Source organism: Eschrichtius robustus, chromosome 4 (assembly GCF_028021215.1).
Source record: "Eschrichtius robustus isolate mEscRob2 chromosome 4, mEscRob2.pri, whole genome shotgun sequence".
Lineage (NCBI taxonomy): Eukaryota > Metazoa > Chordata > Mammalia > Artiodactyla > Eschrichtiidae > Eschrichtius > Eschrichtius robustus.
Genome location: NC_090827.1, coordinates 87,732,996 through 87,755,085, shown reverse-complemented (window position 1 = coordinate 87,755,085; position 22,090 = coordinate 87,732,996). Strand labels below are relative to the sequence as shown.

The following is a 22,090-nucleotide window of genomic DNA, read 5'->3' as shown; positions in this document are numbered from 1 at the left end:
TGGCTGCCATGACTGGACGGCTTTCTGGTTTTACTACTCGGGTCATAGAGGTCACTTCTGAATGTGAGTCTACACGCTGTGTCATCCACAGAGAAATGCTGGCTAGCCGAAAAATGTCACCTGAACTTAACAACATTTTACAGGATGTGATTAAAATGATCAACCACATTAAAGTACATGCCCTTAACTCACATCTGTTCATGCGGCTCTGTGAGATGGCTTTCTAAAGGCAGATCACTGGACAGAGTTTTTGAGTTAAGAGAGCCGCTCCAGAGATTACTTTTAGAAAAACAGTCACCAGTGGCAGCACATTTCAGTGACAAAGAATGGGTCGCAAAACTTGCTTAGCTGTGTGACATATTCAACCTGCTCAGTGAACTCTGTCACTTCAGGGGAGAGTGACAACTGTGTTCAAGTCGGCAGATAAAGTGGCTGCATTCAAAGCCAAACTGGAATTACGGGGGCGACGAGTGAACATGGGATTTTTGACATGTTTCAAACGTTAGCAGAGATTTTGAAAGAGACCGAGCCAGGGCCTTCTTTCTCCCAGCTGGTGCATCATCATCACCCATCTCAGCTTTCAGAAGAATTTGAGCATTACTTCCCAACCACAAAAAGACCCCCGAACTGGGAAGGAATGGATCTGCGACCCATTTGTGAATAAGCCAGGTGAATCGACTTTGTCCGTGTGAGAAGAGGGTCAACTGCTTGAGATGGCAAATGACGGTGCCCTTAAAAATGTTTTAGACAACTTCAAATCTCCATACCTTCTGGATTAAAGTCAAGGTGGAATATCCTGAGATTGCCACAAAAGCACTGAAAAGCCTGCTTCGATTTACAACATCCTATCTTTGTGAAGCAGGGTTTTCTGCAGTGACAGCAGCCAAAATGAGATTACAGAGTAGACTGGACATAAGCAAGACACTTCGGGTGTCACTGTCTCCCATCATCCCAGATGGGACCACCTAGTCGCAGGAAAACAAGCTCGGGCCTCCCACTGATTCTGCATTATGGGGAGTTGTATAATTATTTCATTACATGTTAAAATGTAATAATAATGGAAATAAAGTGCACAATAAAAGTAATGCACTTGAATCATCCCGAAACAATTCCCTCGCCGTCCGTGGAAAAATTGTCTTCCACAAAACCGGTCCCTGGTGCCAGAAAGGTTGGGGACCGCTGCTCTAGGGAATTCCCTGGCGGTCCAGTGGTTAGGACTCTGCACTCTCACTGCTGAGGGTGCGGGTTCAATCCCTGGTTGGGGAACTAAGATCCCGCAAGCCACACATCGCAGGTTGCACGTATCTGTGAATATACTAAAACCAGTGATTGTACACTTTAAATAGGTGAACTGTACACTTTAAATTGGTGAATTGCATGGTATACGAATTACCTCTCAATAAGGATGTTTTTAAAAAAAGACAATACAGATGAATAAAAATGAACTGGAGAGGACTTCCCTGATGGCACAGTGGTTAAGAATCCACCTGCCAGTGCAGGGGACACGGGTTCGATCCCTGGTCCAGGAAGATCCCACATGCTACAGAGCAACTAAGCCCACGAGCCACAACTACTGAGCCTGCATGCCACAACTACTGAAGCCCGCACGCCTAGAGCCCGAGCTCCGCAACAAGAGAAGCCACCGCAATGAGAAGCCCGTGCACTTCAACGAAGAGTATCCCCCGCTCACTGCAACTAGAGAAAGCCCCCGCACAGCAATGAAGACCCAACCAACGCAGCCAAAAATAAATAAATGAATAAATAAATTTATTTCAAAAAATGAACTGGAGAGATAAAAGCCTCACATCTTTCCACAAAAATATTCTTTTAAATGTTAAGGTCCCTTTAAGGCAATGAAAAAGGTTCAACTGAGAGAGCTGTGATTTATAAGCCACCTTCCAACATCAGGAAAGAGAATAACTGAAAGAGAAGACACATAATCGCCCTAGACAATGTAAGCCAAGTAAGCTAACCCATGGCTTTTTCTATATAACCACTGGGCATTGACATCTATAGCATATAGACTTCTCTTCCTCCTGTAAGTTCTAAGCAAACATTGAGGGACAAAAAAGAGTCACCCAGAGAAACTAAGGGAGACTGCAAAGGTTCAAAGACAGGACAATCTTCTGCAAGGCAAAATGCATGCCTTTTGTAAAGTGAAAAAGTCCCAGGGAATTTTAAGACCACAAAACTAAAGCCTAGGCCTAGGGGGGAAAAAGACATTAGCCTGTAGTGTGTGTAGTCTATAACCCTTAACTATGACTACGGGGGAAGGAGGGAGAGAGTCTAAACATACCCATTCTCAACAGAGGAGAAAACTTCAAAGAAAAGATTTTATATAGGTTACATTGTTGGTAAGAAGAGGATCCAGGATTTAGATGTAAATCTTCAGATTCTCAATTCAGAATTCCCAGACTAAGAATTTAAATTTACAATTCACTCTAGATCAAAGACCCAATTAATATCCCAGCATTATAGTTCCTTATTCACAGAGTGACTGCATGCCCCAATTTGCCTCAAATAGTTCATACCTGTTGTCTCAGAATTACTGAAAGCATCTCTCACTAACTTATCAATGTTTTTCATCTTCATCCTACTTGAGTCACATCTTGAACCTCATTACAAACTGTTTTACCTCTTAAAAAGTTTCCTTTTTAGGGACTTCCCTGGTGGTCCAGTGGTTAAAAATCCCTTTTTAGAACATTCCACCCCTAACTCCTTCATTTTTTATTCTCACTAAGTCTACTCATTGCCTTCAATATGAATTCTAAATCTTCAATCATATTCTACAGGCCCCTCCTGCCTTACTTACCTCCCCTGTCTGCCTACACCCAAGTGTAGCCATTTCAGTCAAACTCTAATAGTACTGCACCTACACCCACCTCAGATTTTGGTAATTTTTTGATTGTCAATCTCCAATCCAGAGTGGTTCCTATTGGCTGAGTCCACTGAGACAACAATGCTAAGGACTGATGAGCATACACACTCATTCTACCCTGATCTCTGAAACTGATCTCCTCCTTAGAGCACAAAAAGAACACAAATTAAATTCTGGATTTATTCAGACCATGTGTGTGAGTTCTGTTCTACCTCTCAATGGACATGTGACTTGAATAAGTAAATAAGTCCTTCTTTGTCTATAAAACAAAGATAATAATACAATCTTAAAAGATTATGATATTTTGAGATAACAGACATGAAGTTCCCAGCCTAGTGTCTGGTATACATGGGTCCATGATAAATTAAAATTACCATATTTATTCATTCTAACACCCAAATTTTAACATGTCTGATACTCACATGTGTCTTAAAGATCAGTGATCTTAGAAAAAGTCACAGCTGGAAGTAACTGTTAAGAAGTGCTGTTGTTGGCGCTTGTACAAACTTCAGTTTGAAAACCTTGCGCTGACAATGCCTGACAATATCTAGAAAAGCACTAGCACCAAATCCTGCAGCATTAAGTGTTTAATGACTTGGAAGAACATCTCAGAAACAACACTGGGGCACTTTAAAAAAAAATATCTTTATTGGAGTACGATTGCTTTACAATGGTGTGTTACTTTCTGCTGTACAACAAAGTGAATGAGCTGTATGCATATATATATCCCTACATCCCCTCCCTCTTGAGCCCCCCTCTCACCCTCCCTCTCCCAGCCCTCTAGGTGGTCACAAAGCACCGAGCTGATCTCCCTGTGCTATGCGGCTGCTTCCCACTAGCCACCAATTTCACATTTGGTAGTGTACATACGTCAGCGCTACTCTCTCACTTCATCCCAGCTTCCCCTTCCCCCGCTGTGTCCTCAAGTCCGTTCTCTATGTCTGCATCTTCATTCCTGCCCTGGCACTGGGTTCGTCGGTACTGTGTTTGTAGATTCCATATATGTGCATTAGCATACGGTATTTGTTTTTCTCTTTCTGGCTTACTTCACTCTGTATGACAGACTCTAGGTCCACCCACCTCGTTACAATAACTCAGTTTCGGTCCTTTTTATGGCTGAGTAATATTCCATTGTATATATGTGCCATATCTTCTTCATCCATCCATCTGTCGATGGACATTTAGGTTGCTTCCAAGTCTTGGCTATTGTAAATAGTGCTGCAATGAACATTGTGGTACATGACTCTTTTTGAATTATGGTTTTCTCAGGGTATATGCCCAGTAGTGGGATTGCTGGGCCGTATGGTAGTTCTATTTTTAGTTTTTTAAGGAACCTCCATACTGATCTCCACAGTGGCTGTATCAATTTACGTTCCCACCAACAGTGCAGGGTTCCCTTTTCTCCACACCCTCTCCAGCATTTACTGTTTCTAGTTTTTTTGATGATGGCCACTCTGACCAGTGTGAGGTGATACCTCATTCTGGTTTTGATTTGCATTTCTCTGCAGATTAGTGATGTTGAGCATCTTTTCATGTGTTTGTTGGCAATCTGTATGTCTACTTTGGAGAAATGTCTATTTAGGTCTTCCACCCATTTTTGGATTGGGTTATTTGTTTTTTTGATATTGAGCTGCATGAGCTGCTTGCATATTTTGGAGATTATTCCTTTGTCAGTTATGGGGCACTTTTTCAAGATATTCTTTATCACTAATACTTCTGACAACAATTTCACTGCATGGGAAAACAAAAACATCAACATCTAGTCAAGAATAAGATTTACAAGGGTCAAACTGAATGTGAAGATTTTTAGGACTAACAGCCAAATTATTTCAATTTTATTTTCCTTTATATGTGTAAAAATATGAAATTTAAGTTAACCCTTGAGTTAGACTATTCAGATGGAATAGTGTTTTAACTTAAAAACCAGTAACATCACCCAGAATAGGGTATTTGTCACCTAGGGACTGATACTGCATAACTACTGAGACTATCTGGAAAGAGGTGAGAACATCCTCATTTTTAAAAGAAGGATAGCTGTATCTTGTTAGATGGAAACATGAAACAGTTTTTCTTGTTCTACTGAAGTTCACATATCAGAATAGTATGCTAATTATTTACACAGTGTCTCTCAACTCCAAATCCACCTCCTCTATACTCTGTTCTCTGATGTTGAGACTGGGATTCTGGAAAATGCATTGCGTAGACTTCTTTGACAGGAAGGTGATTAGAAGGCAGGAAGAGGAAAAAAAGAGAATTCCTTCTTGTTTTTCTTGCTATTCCTGCAAACATCATTCCAGTAGTCTTCAGCTTCTTTCAGCACTCAACACCCCTTAATTGATAGTATTTGTTGTTAGTATTTTTAAACACTGAATGGCTTCAGAAAGTAGCTTTGGCTACTGGTGTGGGGCTGTTTCTCAATGAATTCAAGCTGTAACCAAAGGGCTGTTAAGCACATCTATGTGAAAATTTAACATATTTCAACAACTAACATCCACTGAATCACAAGAAATGTCAAGCTCCTTCTTCCTGTGCTGCCAAAAATTATAACAAAAACTGAGGTTTCCATTTCCATGCTCAAACTGCAATTCTAGCAGGATTTTTAACACCTCAACACACATGCACAGGAAATTTCCGCATTTCAAAGTCCATTTCACATTGCAGTTGAGGAACTTCCACCTAACCCTTCCACTGGAAGCTATTAATATGCAATGTAATGACATGCTAAAAGGCAATTATCAAGAGAAAAGTATAAAATAATTCTATAAATGCCTTCCAAGCAATGAATATGGTCAATTAAAATCATATGTTCATGAACTCATATCAATATTTGGAAGTCTCTGTGTGAAAAAACATTTTCAAATGAAATACACCACATTTCACTACAGATCAGCATTAATAGGTAAACACTTGAAATCAATTTTGGTGATAGAAAACACTAACTTTGAGCCCCAATTAAGTAAAATGTTAGTTCCACACCTTCCCCTCCAAAGAATTCCATTTTTCTCATTAGCAGACCTGTGTTACAAAAAAAAAAAGTACTGAATCACTATGTTTTGAATTTTGTTAAAAAAAAAAAAAAAGTTCTTACTGTGTAAGTACTTGCAGAGTATTCTCTTGACCCACAAAATAAATTTTTACTGACCCTTCACAGAAAAAATCCACCAATCCCAGGTATATACCCAAGATAAATGAGTCCTTACCACTACCAAAAACCACGTACATTATTCATAGAAGTTTTTTTTCATAAAAGCAAAAAACTACTAACCCAAATACCTATCAATAACAGTATGGATAAATAAATTTTGGTGTACTCATATAATGAAAATCACTACAACCCATAACAACATGGATGAATTTCAGACACAACGTTTAGGAAAAGAGTCAGACATAAAAGAGTACATACTGCATGATTTCATTTATGTTAAGTTTGATGGCAAGACTAATCTAAGTTGATAAAGATCAGAAGGGTCTCTATCTCTGGGGAAGGGACCATACGGCAGCCTGCTGCAGTGCCATCTTGATCTGGATAATGACAATATGCATATATGTATGTAAAAATTAATAAAATGTTATACTTAAGGTTTATGAACTTTACTATATGTAAAAATTTATATATTTTTAAAAAGAGGAAACACACAGTTAATGTTATATAGATCATCTCCCAAGTCCCTGTGATTTTACATTTTTTCAGGCTGTATCTGTGACTGAAGATAATAGAAGAGTTATAAACTTAAGAACATATCAATAGGAATGACCAAATTTGAAGAACACAAAGAGAAATGACTGAAAAAAGAAAAAGAGCCCCAGTGATCTGAGGGCACTATAAAAAAAAATCTAACATATGTGTAAGTGGATCCTGGAAAGAGGAAAAAAGGGGGGAGAAGGAAAAAAAAAAAGAAAAAGCAGCTTGACGATACCATGACCAAAAACTCCCCAAATTTGGTGAAAGACATAAATTTATAGATCCAGGAAGGTCAGTGATTCCAAAGCAGGACAAGTATTTGGGAAACACAAACCTCAGGGCATCACAATGAAACTGCTGAACATCAAAGAAAAATAAACACCATGAAAGCAGCCAGAAAAAAGTCTCACATTATATACAAAGAAACAAAAATAAATATTACCACTGACTTCTCATCTGAAGCACTGGAGAACACAAGACAGTGGAATTACATCTTTAAAGCACTGAAACTGTCAACCCAGAATTTTATATCCAAAAAGTAATATCCTTAAAAAATGAAGGTTAAATAAACATTTTCAGACAAATGAAAACTAAGTGAAATTATCTCAGCAAATCTTCACTAAAAGAAACACTAAAGGGAAGTTTCTCAGGTTGAAGGGATATATCATCAGGTGGAAAATCGGACATTTGAGAAAAAATGAAAAAAAGCACAAGAAATGGTAATAAGTGCATAAATATAAAAGACTACTTCCCTTGCATTTATTTAAAATACATATAACTGTTTAATGTGGGGTTTATAATGCATGTATAGCATAAAGGGTGGGGCTGTGATAAATGGACCCATAGTAATGGAAGGTTCTTACATTTCACATGAAATAGCACAAAAATAAAAGTCTAAGACTATGAACAGTTAAGGATATGTATTGCAATCCCTGTACAACCAGACAGACAGACATAGCCAGACAGATACACACACACACACAGTGAAAAGATATACCTATAAAATCAAAAATAATTAAAATGGAATTCTAAAAAATAGCAAATTAAGATAAAAGGCAGGGCTCCTTCCCCGGTGGTCCAGTGGCTAAGACTCTGCACTCCCAATGCATGGGGCCTGGGTTTGACCCCTGGTCAGGGAACTACATCCCACATCCCACAACTAAAAGATCTCGCATGCCGCAACTATAGATTCTGCATGCCACAACTAAAAGATCCCACGTGCCACAATTAAGACCGGACACAGGGCTTCCCTGGTGGCACAGTGGTTAAGAATCTGCCTGCCAATGCAGGGGACATGGATTCGATCCCTGGCCTGGGAAGATCCCACATCCCGTGGAGCAGCTAAGCCCATGCACCACAACTACTGAGCCTGTGCTCTAGAGCCCATGAGCCACAACTACTGAGCCCATGTGCCACAACTACTGAAGCCTGCACTCCTAGAGCCTGTGCTCCGCAACAAGAGAAGCCACTGCAATGAGAAGCCCACACACCGCAACAAACAGTAGCCCCTGCTCACTGCAACTAGAGAAAGTCTGCACACAGCAATGAAGACCCAACGCAGCCAAAAATAAATAAATAAAATAAAATTTTTAAAAAAAGGATGAGAACTGAATATAGTAGACAAGATTATATAACATGATTTCCAAGAGATCTAAAAATATTTTCATTTTATTACTGCCTGATGCTTTTTATCACTTTCTTCAAAGCTATTTAGGTATATGCTTCAAGAAGAAAGTCATTTTGAAACTTCTGCCAGAAACAAAGCAGTCTCCTTATATACACTGACTCAGTCCTTATAAATCTTAAACACTTTTATTCAATGATTTTCTTTTTGCAGATGAGAAATTCACCTCTACTTATTTTATAGGGGCTAGATAAAGGCTATGCAATTCAACAAACATTTGAAATTATAGGATATAATACATGGCCACTGAACTTAATTTTCAAGTATTGAAATAATTTGACGGACTTCCCTGGTGGTACAGTGGTTAATAATCCGCCTGCCAATGCAGGGGACATGGGTTCCTTCCCTGGTCTGGGAAGATCCCACGTGCTGCAGAGCAACTAAGGCTGTGCGCCACAACTACTGAACCTGTGCTCTAGAGCCCGCGAGCCACAACTACTGAGCCCGCATGCCACAACTCCTGACCTGCATGCTGCAACTACTGAAGCCTGCACACAGCAATGAAGACCCAATACAGCCAAAAATAAATAAAAAGTAGAAAAAATAATAATAATTTGGCATCAAATTACAATTAATGTTTACTTGAATTCCTACCACAGAAATTTCAGGAAATTTTGGAAAAACATGCACTGAATATATATAATAAAAATCTGGGACTTCCCTGGTGGCATAGTGGTTAAGAATCCGCCTGCCAATGCAGGGGACATGGGTTCCATCCCTCGTCCGGGAAGATCCCACATGCCACAGAGCAACTAAGCCCGTGCGCCACAACTACTGAAGCCCATGTGCCTAAAGCCTGTGCTCCACAACAAGAGAAGCCACTGCAATGAGAAGCACGCGCACCGCAACGAGTAGTAGCCCCCACTCACTGCAACTAGAAAAAGCCTGCGCGCAGCAACAAAGACCCAACGCAGCCAAAAATAAATAAATAAATAAATAAATAAATAAATAAATTTATTTTTAAAAAATCCAATTCATATTGTTATAATCTAGTACATAAAATTCTACTAACTGCTCTTAAAATTTTACTCATCCACAGCCTTCACACCTAGTATCATGTGACTAAACTCTAAGCAACCAACAGATTCATTCAGACAGTATCAATTAGAAGTGGATTACTATTCAACCAAAGATACTATCTGGTCTGGACATGAGGATAAAAAAACTCCACAAATTGGCCTCAAAGAAGGGTGGTATTCACGTGCTTAAAAAACTCCTTGGTCACCTAGCTTTGCTAATCATGCAAAACCACAATGTAGACATATCCCTCTTTAGCTCTATTTTTTTTTTTTAATTCAAATTCCTCTGTCATTTAAGGATTCTACCAATTTCATTGGTACCTTCCTCTTTTTTCCTCTCAACTACTCTTTTAGGATGCTTTAGCTCTAGCAAAACTATCCTACTCATTTTCTTCAAACACACCAAGCATGCTTCTGTCTCTGTCTTTGTCCCTGCTATTCATCTGTTTGAAATGTTTTACCACTCTTTGCTTACCAAAGTCTAAGCCTTCAAATCCCAGTACAACTGTCACCTTTTCCTTGAAACTTCTCTTGACCACCAAAATTCTTAGTACCTCTTTATCCAAAGAAACAGATACAATCCTAGCACATAACTGACATTTAACGTATGATATAATAATCTCAAATATCCTTCATATAAACGGAAATCCATTCCAGTGTTATTCCTAGTATAAATCCAGGTTCCCCTAATGGACTCATGTTATTTAAGGGCTGGCTTTATCAGCACTAATCACAGGGCCCCCATTTGGTAGGAAGTTTTAAGTGTTTGATCTTAATAATAATTTTACAATATAACATGAAAAACAACACATATGTTATGGCAGTTCCCAACTTTTAAAATATCACATAATATACAAAAAATGATGTAATATTTGTAATCTCCAAAGGCTGAGGGACTCTGTATTTAGGCATACTTACAACTGTGTAGAGTATCAGTTGGGAAGATCTGTACTAATGTAAAAGACCAAATGCCAACAGCAAGGGAAAGAAATTTAGTAAACTCCTTCGTTATGTTTGTGTTTAGCTTTCTATTACAACCGTTACCTAGAAACGTCTCGATTTGTTGTCTTCAGCAAATAAAAACTTGTTATGCTTTTATATCATGTATAAACTCCTCTCATTTTATCTTTCTGACCAGTGAATTCAACTGGACATACTTCCATATGCCAACAACCTCAGCCAAAGTAGTGTTTAATTTAAATAATTAACTCTGAAAATAGAAGCTAATAGGAACAAAATTCATTAATGCTTTAAGCCTATTCTCCTACTATGAACACAAAGCAGTTTTTCCCTTGGACATCTATAGATTTCTGATAATGGGAAAATAAATCACAGCACTGGCATATTACATGCCAATACCGTTATTTATTTCATTTATGATTTTAAATAATAAGCCTTCATCTCATTTCTATTTAACTCAAGGTCTTGAATGAAGACCTAAGTGAGGCTTGATGATTTCAACATCATCTTTGTTCCTAAAATTTTGTCTCCAACTCTACCCCACCCACCCTCATTTCTTTAAACATACTAAAAAAGTCACTCAATTCCTTTTGAGTTTCTAAGGAAATCTAAATAGGGTTCTTATCCTTTTGAACCTCAGTGGAGCACTTATATTTAATCATTCTCATAAAGAACTTCTCTTGTTGCCGGGAGGCAATAAAATGGCCTTTTGGGGCAAGATGTTAATTTGCCAATTTGCTACTTTAAAAGTACGCATTACTTGACAATACATTACTGAGAGGCTGGACACTCTTATACTTGCTGGTGGAAGTACAAAATGGTACAACCCATATGAAGGAGAATATGACCACCTCTAACAAAAACACTTAGAAATGTACCCTTTGGCCCAACAATCCTAGGAACTTACCCTAAAGACACACTTCCACAAATACAAAGCAATGTGTAACAAGGTTATTCACTTCAGCATTACTTGTAAAAGGAAAATATTACAAGCAATCTCAAATCAACGAGAGCCTAGGGCTTCCCTGGTGGCGCAGTGGTTAAGAATCCGCCTGCCAATGCAGGGGACACGGGTTCGAGCCCTGGTCTGGGAAGATCCCACATGCTGCGGAGCAGCTAGGCCCGTGAGCCACAACTACTGAGCCTGCGCGTCTGGAGCCTGTGCTCCGCAGCAAGAGAGGCCGCGATAGTGAGAGGCCCACGCACCGCGATGAAGAGTGGCCCCCGCTCGCCACAACTGGAGAAAGCCCTCGCACAAAAACGAAGACCCAACACAGCCAAAAATAAAAAAATAAAAAAAAAAAAAACAATGAGAGCCTAGTTGAGTAAACTATGGCACATCTACACATAGAATACTATAACGCCATGAAAATGAATTTAAAGACATTTCCAGATATGGTGTGATTTCCAAGACATATTGGGTGAAGAAAGCAAAGTACAATAGAGTATATATAGTAGTTTATCTTTTAAGAAGGGCGGTAAAAAAAAAAAAAAAAAAAAGAAGAAGAAGAAGAAGGGCGGTAACACAGAAAGGATAAACCAGAAACTAATGAAAATGATTATCTACGGAGGGGAGGTGGGTGGAAATGAAGTGGAAAGAATAAAGATGGCAAGAAGACTTCTAAAAGTGTAAGTTTTTCTATAGTTTTGACTCTTGAACCATGTAAAATTAAATAAAAAGAATGAACAATGTAATTCCTAAAACTGAATACAAACACTCCTACAACTGAGCAACAATAAAACAAATAACCTGATTAAAAAATGGGCAAAGGACTTGAATAGACATTTTTCTAAATAAGATATACAAATGACCAATAAGCATGAAAAGATGCTCAACATCACCAGTCATCAGGGAAACACAAATCAAAACCACAACGAGACATTACCTCATACCTGTTAGGACGGCCACTATCAAAAACACAGAAAATAAGCACTGATGTGGAGAAACTGAAACCCTTGTGTACTACTGGTGGGAAGGTAAAATGAAGCAGCTACTACGGAAAACAGTATGAAGGGTTCCTCAAAAATGTTTAAATAGAACTATCATATGACCCAGCAATCCCAGCAATATATATCCAAAAGAATTGAAAACAGGGTCTCTAAGAGATATACGCACACCCATGTTCACTGCAGCATTATTCACGATAGCTGAAAGGTGGAAGCAACCTAAACTTCCATTAATGGATAAAGAAAGTGTGGTAGATACATACACTGGAATACTACACAGCCTTAAAAAAGAAGAAAATCCTGTCATATGCTACAACATGGATAAACCTTAACGACTTCATGCTAAGTGAAATAAGCCAGTCACTAAAGGACAAATACCATATGATTCCACATTTATATGTGAGGTATCTAAAGTAGTCAAACTCCTAGAAACAGGAAGTGGTCACTAAGGGCTGAGGGGGATGGGGGAAAGGGAGTTGTTCAGTGGGTACAGAGTTTCAGTTTTACAAGATGAAAACGTTCTAGGGATCTGTAGTATTGACAATGTACATATAGTTAACACTACTGTACTGTGTACACTTAAAAATGGTTAAGATGGTTTTTGTTATGTTTTTTACCACAATAAAAAAAAAAAAAATCAAGCAAGGATAATACTCGTCAGTAGAAATGAATAGTCCAGTCCACCAGAGTGAATGTATGTATGTATATGTATATACATATAAAATTGAATACAAACAGAAAAAAATAAACCAATTGTTGGGACTTCCCTGGTGGCACAGTGGTTAAGAATCCATCTGCCAATGCAGGGGACATGGGTTCCATCCCTGGTCCAGGAAGATCCTACATGCTGCAGAGCAACTAAACCCGTGCTCCACAACTACTGAGCCTGCACTCTAGAGCCTGCAAGCCACAACTACTGAGCCCATGCCCTGCAACTACTGAAGCCCGTGCGCCAGAACTACTGAAGCCCGTGCTCCGCGACAAGAGAAGCCACCGCAATGAGAAGCCCATGCACCACAACGAAGATTAGCCCCCACTCGCCACAACCAGAGAAAGCCCGTGAGCAGCAACAAAGACCTAACACAGCCATCAATCAATCAATCAAGGCAACATTTTATAACCACCAAAGTGGGTGCTAAAACAGTTGAGTAAGAATTGTTGGAAAACAAATTATTCTTAAAAACTATTTATTACCTTAAATATTACTTATTAATTGCAAAGAGAGGGAAATACCTTTACAATGCAGAGAGCTGTACACAAGTGATCAACTTAGCAAAGCCAATAGGACAAAATGACATTATATGTCTCCTGATATGATGCTAAGGGAACTACACAACACCAATTGTGTAGTATACGTGCCAAAAAAGGTTCAATTTGAATCGAAGCATGAGGAAATGAGACAGAACAGATTATGAACTCTTATAAGACAAATGCTTCAAAAAATGTCATGAACAACACACCCCCAGAAAATGAGAGGACTTTCTAGATTAAAACAGACAAGAGAGACGTAATAAATGCATGTGATCCTATACTGCAACTTGGATAGAGGAAGAAAAATTCAACTTTTAAAAAGTCATTTTTAGGGCAACTGAGGGAATTTTATTATGGATAGTATAACAGATATCACTGTATCAATGTTAAATTCCTTGAGTGTGATAATGATAATTGTTATAAAGTAGGAGAATGTCCTTGTTCTAAGAAGACTGCTGAAGCATTCAGAGGTGGAATGTCATGACAGATGCAAGTAACTCTCAAACAAAAAAGTATGTTACATCTGTCTCCCTCTGTGTGTGTGTGTTTGGAGAAACATTAAAGCAAGCAAAAGTAACAAAATGTTAACAACTGGTGAATCTAAATGAAGGGATGAGTGTTGAAGGTACAACTTTTCCAACTTTTCTAGAGAGATAAAATGTCTCAAAATAAGAAGTTAAAATAGGGCTTCCCTGGTGGCGCAGTGGTTGAGAATCTGCCTGCTAATGCAGGGGACACGGGTTCGAGCCCTGGTCTGGGAAGATCCCACATGCCACGGAACAACTAGGCCCGTGAGCCACAACTACTGAGCCTGCGCATCTGGAGCCTGTGCTCCGCAACAAGAGAGGTCGCGATAGTGAGAGGCCCACGCACCGCGATGAAGAGTGGCCCCCGCTTACCACAACTAGAGAAAGTCCTCGCACAGAAATGAAGACCCAACACAGCCAAGAATAAATAAATAAATTAATTAATTTAAAAAAAAAAAAAAAGAAGTTAAAACAGATTTTTTTTAAAAAGAGAGAAGGGGGGATCATCATTATGATTGGCCAGTGATACTTCCTAGTAAAAATTCAAAAAATGTAAGAAACAAGTTCTAGGATCAAATCATGAGCCTCCCCCATAATTCCTCCCTAACTAGCACGTAAAAAAGTTCCTACAATTTTTTTCTTAGAGTATTTAAAATAAATTTTACAAATCTAGCAAATTGGCTGCAAATATATACTGTTGTTTTTGAGATTAAATGTTTTTCAAATGTATGAATGTAACTATAAAGTATAGTACACTTTGACTTATCATGAGAGCTCCTGTGGTAAAGACGGCTACAAATTCTTTCCTACTTCTTCCATTGAGAAGTAGGGTCAATTTTTCTCTCCTTGAATGTCAGCTGTGCTATGACTACTTTATAGCGGTATGACTACTGTAGAGTAAGGTAGAAGTGCCACTACCAATTCTGAATAAAGTCTTTAAAAGTACTGGCAACTTCCTCCATAGTGTCTTGGAACCCTGAACCCAACTACCCTGCTGGAGAGACCATGTGGAGAAGCCTTAACACTACCATAGACAGGAAGAAGGGCCCAGCTGAGTCCAGTCTTTCTGCTGTTCCTACTGAGGTACCAAGTGTTTGAGAGAAGCCAGTGTGTATATACTTCAACAGTCTAATCACCAGCTGAATACCAGTGAGTGAGCCCAGTATGTGATGTGGAGCAGAATATCAAGCCAAGTCCTGCCCAAATTTCTAATCCACAAAACTGTGATATAGTAAGAAAAGTTACCAACAGTAGGCAAAAAGTAGAAGTCACCCAAGTGTCCATCAAAGGATGAAAGGATAAACAAAAGATGTTATACACGTGAATTCTGACACATACTACGATACAGATAAACCTTGAAGACATCATGCCAAGTGAAATAAGCCAGTCACAAAAGCAGCAATATTGTATGATCCCACTTATATGAGGCTCCTAAAGTAGCCCAATTCATAGAGACAGAAAGCAGAAAGGTGGTTGCCTGGGCTGGGGGAAGGGGAGAATAGAGTTATAATTTAATGGGTACAGAGTTCAGTTAAGGATGATGAAAAGTTGTGGAGATGGATAGTGATGAGGTTGCATAACAATGTGAACGTACTTACGGCACTGAACTGTACACTTAAAAATGATTAAAATGGTAGGGGCTTCCCTGGTGGTGAAGTGGTTAAGGATCCACCTGCCACCACAGGGGACACGGGTTCGAGCCCTGGTCCAGGAAGATCCCACATGTCGTGGAACAACTAAGCCCATGCACCTGTAACTACTGAGCCTGCGCTCTAGAGCCCACAATCCACAACTACTGAGCCCGCGTGCCACAACTACTGAAGCCTGCATGCCTAGAGCCCGTGTTCCGCAACAAGAGAAGCCACTGCAACGAAAAGCCCGCACACCGCAACGAAGAGCAGCCCCCGCTCACTGCAACTAGAGAAAGCCCGCGCGCAGCAACAAAGACCCAACGCAGCCAAAGACAAATAAATAAATAAATAGATAGATAAATAGATAAATAAATAAATAAAATAAAAGCTGTGCTGCATGAAGTATTACTTCACAAATGTACATTGGCTATATTTTAGGACTTCATTTTAAGAAATCTTGCCTCTCCATTTAACTTCTTAATTACTTAGCAGAATCTTCTGCAGTAATACAAATATTAGAGTAAAAGATATAAACAAAATTCAGACTTGAAATTACATACTGAATTATGAGCAAAATTAGCATACTATGTGGCAATTAGGGATAAATAAAAGTCATCTATGCAAGTGAAAATAATTACAACAAATCAAGTATTTCTGACATCCACCTTAGGGGAAGGAAAATGAAAGAATTCATGGCCTTCCTGCCCCTAATCTATTCCTCCCCTCTTCCAACCTAGGTTTGATGAGAAAAGGGAGATGTCCCACCTAAATCAAGTTCACCATATCCCAATTCCTACTGAACTATCCAACAGGCCAGACTATAGAAAGTAGAAGAGCGAGCACGTGGAAGAGGGAGAATGGCTGACAGAAAGAGAAAGATTACAGAAAAATACAAAGAAAACACAGAAGTAACACCTAGTGGGAGAAAAGTGGGGGACATTTTCAGAACAATAAAACCCTATTATTTAATTTTTCCTAATTCTTAGCACCAAGGTAGTAAGTATTTTGATTTGATTCTGTGACAGAATGAATATGGCAGGTTTGGGTATAGGGTTGTGGCTAGAGAACTGTCTGGGGCACTGAACTCTGAGAGCAGATAATAAGAAATGGATATAGTAACAAACTTCATCCTAATCCCTCCTTTTAAAAACCAAGGCTTTCAAGGGCTTCCCACTTCCAAAATAGCAAAAAAGGAAGAAAAAAAAAGTGCATAGCACACAGCTTTGTAATACATGATCTGAGATAGACTGTGTATAACAAACTGTGGGCAGAAGCACTTAATGGAACTTTGTACAACATTGTTTATAGGTGTATCTTGTTTATAAAACTTATCAGACATGATTTGCATTAGTTTCAGAATCCTTAATGAAATCTTGATGCTTAATGCAACACTGGTATTAAAATATCTGCTATCCTTGCAAACAGCTTTTGTATGAATTTTAATATTTCTGCCAATTAATATATATTTGTAATTTATCTAAATAACAAAACTGTTAATGATGGTTTTCAGCTTTATGTGACTAGGGTTGGTCACAACCTCTGAGACTCAATTTCTTCATCCGGAAAATTAGAACAAAATGAAATAACCTCTAAGCTACCTTCTGGTTCTAAAATTCTAAATATCTGTGTTATCATCTCTAGTATGCAATCTCAGATAAAGTACTTAGTTGCAATTCAAAATATTTTCAAATTATCCTTCATCTTCAAAAATAAAAATATTTCTCTAAACCAGGATTAATACAAAGTATTCGAAGAGTAGCCCCCGCTCCACGAAAGCCCTAGCAGCAGAGAAGACACGACGCAGCCAAAAAAAAAAAAAAAAATACAAAGTATTCATCGTTCATTCAAGGAATATATGTTGAGAACCTATGTGCCAGGTATTAAACTTAGCACTGGGAGGATACAAAAGTAAACAAATAGATGTGATACCTATATTCATGAAGCTTACAGAGAAGCTGGGGAGACAAACCAAATAAACATATGCATAAATGTAATATCACATCCATAATAAGTGATATGAAGGAATTAAAAGAATATATTAACAAGGAATCTAAGAGACTTCCCTTAATGAACTGGGAGGAAGAGTATGTATATGGGCTACATAATTCTAAATCTGTCTAGACAGAAATGAGCATGGCATGTTCAAGGAACTGACAGAAGGCCAGTGTGACTGGACATAAAAATATTTAAAGTAGTTCCTTGGAAACAGAAATTAAAACTTCTAAAATACAGAAGTATGTCTAAGTTCTTCCAAAGATATACTCTAAGAATTATTTTCAAGAAAGCTTCAAAGCATCACAATAATTTCTCTCTAATGTTAAAAAAAAAAACGCTGTCCCAAATCTCCCTGCAAAAGACCAAGTTAACTCTCATTAATTCCCTTCTCTTTTCACTTTACTGTTTTCAACTGCATAATAAAAATCACAACTTCTTTGTTCAACTTTGTTTAGATTCCTTAGAAGAAAGCAGCTATAAGAATAAAAAGATACATGATGCTATTGCCCTGGCTCTGCCACTAACCTGTCCTATGGCTGACCTTGGTAAATGTTACTTGGCCACTTTGGGTCTAACTTTTGTTATCTGTGAAATAAAGGGAGTTCCAGAATTTCTTTTAGAATCCTTCTAACTCTAAAATTATGGTTCCACTGTAAAAATTCTTGTTCCAGTCTTGAAAACTGAAGAAAATGGACCAAACGTCTCTGAATTCCACTAACCAAGACTTTTTTTTTTTTTAATTTATTTGTTTTTATTTTTGGCTGCGTTGGGTCTTCGTTGCTGCACGCGGGCTTTCTCTAGTTGCGGCGAGCGGGGGCTACTCTTCATTGCGGTGTGTGGGCTTCTCATTGCGGTGGCTTCTCTTGTTGTGGAGCACAGGCTCTGGGCGCGCGGGCTTCAGTAGTTGTGGCACGTGGGCTCAGGAGTTGTGGCTCGAGGGCTCTAGAACACAGGCTTAGTAGCTGTGGCGCACGGGCTTAGTTGCTCCGTGGCATGTGGGATCTTCCCGGACTAGGGCTCGAACCTATGTCCCCTGCACTGGCAGGCGGATTCTTAACCACTGCGCCACCAGGGAAGCCCCACTGACCAAGATTTTACTTGCCTTTAAGCGCTTTTGTATTTATACAGCATTTGAACATTGTTACTGTGTTATAACAAACTACTGAATTTATAAAATTTATCCACAAATAACACGAAAGTTATCAAAAATACAGTTAAATATTGTTTGAAACCTATACTTCCAACGAGACAGTAATACTTTAAACATGGATCCCTAAAATGTACAAAGTCAAAATCGACTTAGAAAGGCAGGAGGAAGACAGAATCATAATTCTTGAGAAAAGCAAAATTTTAGCAATAGGACATTCAAATTGGTTAATATGTATATCAAACTTAACTTCCAAAAGAACTCATAAAAAATGAATATTCTAACCGTATGCTCATTCTAGACTTGGTGTCAATTTCTAGTTAACAATATTTCTGATATTTAATCTATTTCCAAATGGAAGATGTGTATATAGTCATAACTTTTCTTTTTTTAACCAAATTATCCATCACTAGAATTCAAGGTTTTGATATTCTTAATATGAAAATAAAAATTAAAAGACCTATAAATTTTTTAACTTAGCTTTATATTTCATAATTCATATTTCAGCATCTCAGAACACTTAAGAACAATAACAATATAACCTTAAGACGCATCAATTAAGCACCCTACTTCATGTACAGTCTTTAGTATCAAGGTTTATTTTAATGGACGGCATTGTGTCCCATTCCTTCCAAAGGGGCAACAAACTGCAGAATCCAATTAGATTTTTAACAACAAACTACAGGAATACTTTAAATATTAATCACTCATAACATGATAAACATTTACTAGGCACTATAAGTTCTAAAAGCAAAGGGGCAAGATTATTCCTTAAAATACATTTCACCAAGTGGCCAAGGTGAAGACTGGCAAAGTGTCAACATCGTTTCTTCCCTCACCTCCCACCAACTCTGATTGATTCTAACACTGAAATGTGTCTTGTATCGTTCCCTATCACTCTATTCCCACTATCATAGCCCTACTTCATGATTTCAACATCTCTGACCTAGACTACTGTTAACAGTTTCCTAGCTGGACTCCCTGTCTCCAGTCTTACCCTGTTCCAATCCAGCCCCGACAGTGACAACCAAAACATCTTCAGCATTGCCAAATGTCTCCTGGGGCTCAAAGATGTCCTGGTTGAGAACCACTGCATCAAGCTGATCCCTTAACAAGAACAGCACTTACTTTGTAAGGCTGTGTCCACAATCTATGTCCATGCAACAAAAAGCAAAAAATTAACTTACTTAAGGCTGAAACTTACAACCTGGACATTAGGACCACCATGCTTAAAAATACGCTGACTCCTTATAAAAAGAGCCATAATCACTCTCTCTTAAAACCCCTTTGGCAACTTCCTTGGTGGTCCTGTGGTTAAGACTCTGTGCTCCCAATGCAAGGAGCGCAGGTTTGATCCCTGGTCAGGGAACTAGATCCCCGCATGCCTCAACTTAAGACCCAGCGCAGCCAAATAAATAAATATTTAAACAAACAAACACACACAAACCCCTTTGAACATGTGGACATAAATCATCACTTTACTTCAAGGCTGAATTTTGAAAACTCAGTCCCTTCTGTCAAAGTTTAACCATACTATATACATATTTAAGCTTCTGGATGTTAGGAAATTGTGATAATTTTTAAAATGCCTTTTGTGCTTTGATAAATCAGTCTCCTCAGAAGTTGATGAAAACCTTCCTAAGCAAATTACTGCCTACCTTTAAGGCTACAAGCTACTCTGAATAGTATTCTCGTAAATATTTCTAGCGGAAAAAAAAAAACAAACAAACAAACTTAAAAAATACTCGAATTCTTATACTTAAAAAAAAAGTAAGATTAAAAAAGATCACACACACCCTTCTAATTTCCCATAATGGTTATGTCCCTAACAGAAATCACCATTCAAAGATATAGCCAAGATAGAACAATACCTTTCAGAAGCGGTAAAAGAGAAGACGTAAAATATCTAAAAAAAAAAAAAAACCCTGGTCGGTGAAACTCTTAAAGGCCAGGCCCAGCAGAACTGTAATACCACAGGAGAGAGCACCTCCTACCACAAACGTCTGAAATGTGAACATTCTGTCCAGAGGAGCTTACCTTCAGTCGTTTGATCATTTCGTCGGTGGTGATCTTGTCGGTGATCTCCTTTACCCCCGGAGGGTAAGCGATCTTCCCGTCGGCACTCACGACGCCACAGAGAGCAGGGGCAGGCTTGGGCTGCGCGGTCGAGAAGTCCATCCTGGGGGACAACTTTTCTTTCACAGTCCTCTACCGGCCTCTATCGGTCAGAAAACAAAAGTTCAGCGGGAAGGGGACGACTTTGTAACCTCTTTTTTCATTTCAAAAATCTCTAATCTGCAAAGGGCCCTTTCTCCCGGGAGGCCGGGGACTCGCGGCGGCCCCGCCACCCGCTCCTTCCCGGGGCTTGGATCCTGGCGGCCGCCGCGCCGCGCCCACCCACGCGGGCCCCTCCAACACCGGGCCCACTGGGCTCTCTGGCACCGGCGGCCGCGGGAAGCGCCGGGCAGCGCCAGGAGTTTCCCAGTCCTCCTTTCACAATGAAATCCACCCCCAAACACCGAAGTCCGAAGTTCGGCGGCTTCGAGAGCCCGGCAAGGCCCCTAAAGCTCCCGCTCGGTCAGAGAGAAGCCTCGAGTCCCCGCCCGGCCGGTCCCCTCCGGGATAGGAGACGCGAGGCCTATAGGGCTCGGCTTAGGCCGCAAAACTAGGGACCCAACAGGACCCACACGCAGCGGCGTCTCCCGGGGACGAACGCCCTTGCCGGGCAGAGCTGCTGAACCCCAGGCGTCCCCGCCACGCTCCCGCCCCTCCCGTGTCCCGCTCCCCCACCCCCGCGGGAGGGGAAAACAAGCCGCCCTCCACCCCGAACCCCAAGCCAGGAAGCGGCTGACGCGGCTCCGCACTTCACATTTTGTTCCTTCAACTTCGGCTAAGGCTCCCCGGCGGCTTCTCTCGCCCCTGGCCACTCGGCGCCGCCGAGGCCTTACCGGCAACTCCGGGCAGCCCCGCCGGGCCTCGATCCCGCGCCCCCACCCCCCCCCCACCCGCTCCGGTCTCCCCTTCCGTCCCCTCCCTCCACCAGCCGAGGGCGGGAGCCGAGCCGCCGCCGCCTTTACCTCCTCCTCATGCGGGCGGAAGGTGCATCGAGCGCCCGGGCCTCTGTCAGGTGGTTGCGCCGCCGCCCCTCTCCGGGCTGCACACAAAGCGGCTCCGCGGGTCCCGCCGCCGCCGCCGCCGCCCGCCCCGGAGCGGCGCTGGGGCTGGCGGTGCCGAGGAGGAGCAGTCGCCGCGGGGGGAGACGCGGGGCGAGTGAGCGCTGGGCGGGGAGACACTGCCGCTCTCCGTCTGGCCGAGGAAGAGCAGCCTCGGAAAAGGCTCCTCCGGGAGCGTGTGCTCGTGTGTTCGTCC

The 22,090-nt window shown here is 40.3% G+C and overlaps 1 protein-coding gene across 5 annotated transcripts in view; it reads right to left on the bottom strand.

Annotated features, from left to right (window-relative positions):
- The window catches only part of PDS5A (PDS5 cohesin associated factor A), a 131,103-nt gene extending 109,215 nt beyond the window's left edge, over positions 1-21,888 (bottom strand). For 3 of the 5 annotated variants that reach the window (XM_068543075.1, XM_068543079.1, XM_068543076.1), the window contains exons 1-2: positions 21,799-21,888; positions 20,759-20,939 (exon numbers count right to left, since the gene is read on the bottom strand). In XM_068543075.1, coding sequence (XP_068399176.1) covers positions 20,759-20,899 — 141 coding nt within the window. In that variant the 5' untranslated portion in view covers positions 20,900-20,939; positions 21,799-21,888. Of the gene's footprint in view, positions 1-20,592; positions 20,628-20,758; positions 20,940-21,585; positions 21,687-21,798 lie in introns of those variants that run through there. The other 2 variants (XM_068543077.1, XM_068543078.1) reach the window with 2 other exon arrangements.
- Between the last annotated feature and the right edge of the window lie 202 nt (positions 21,889-22,090).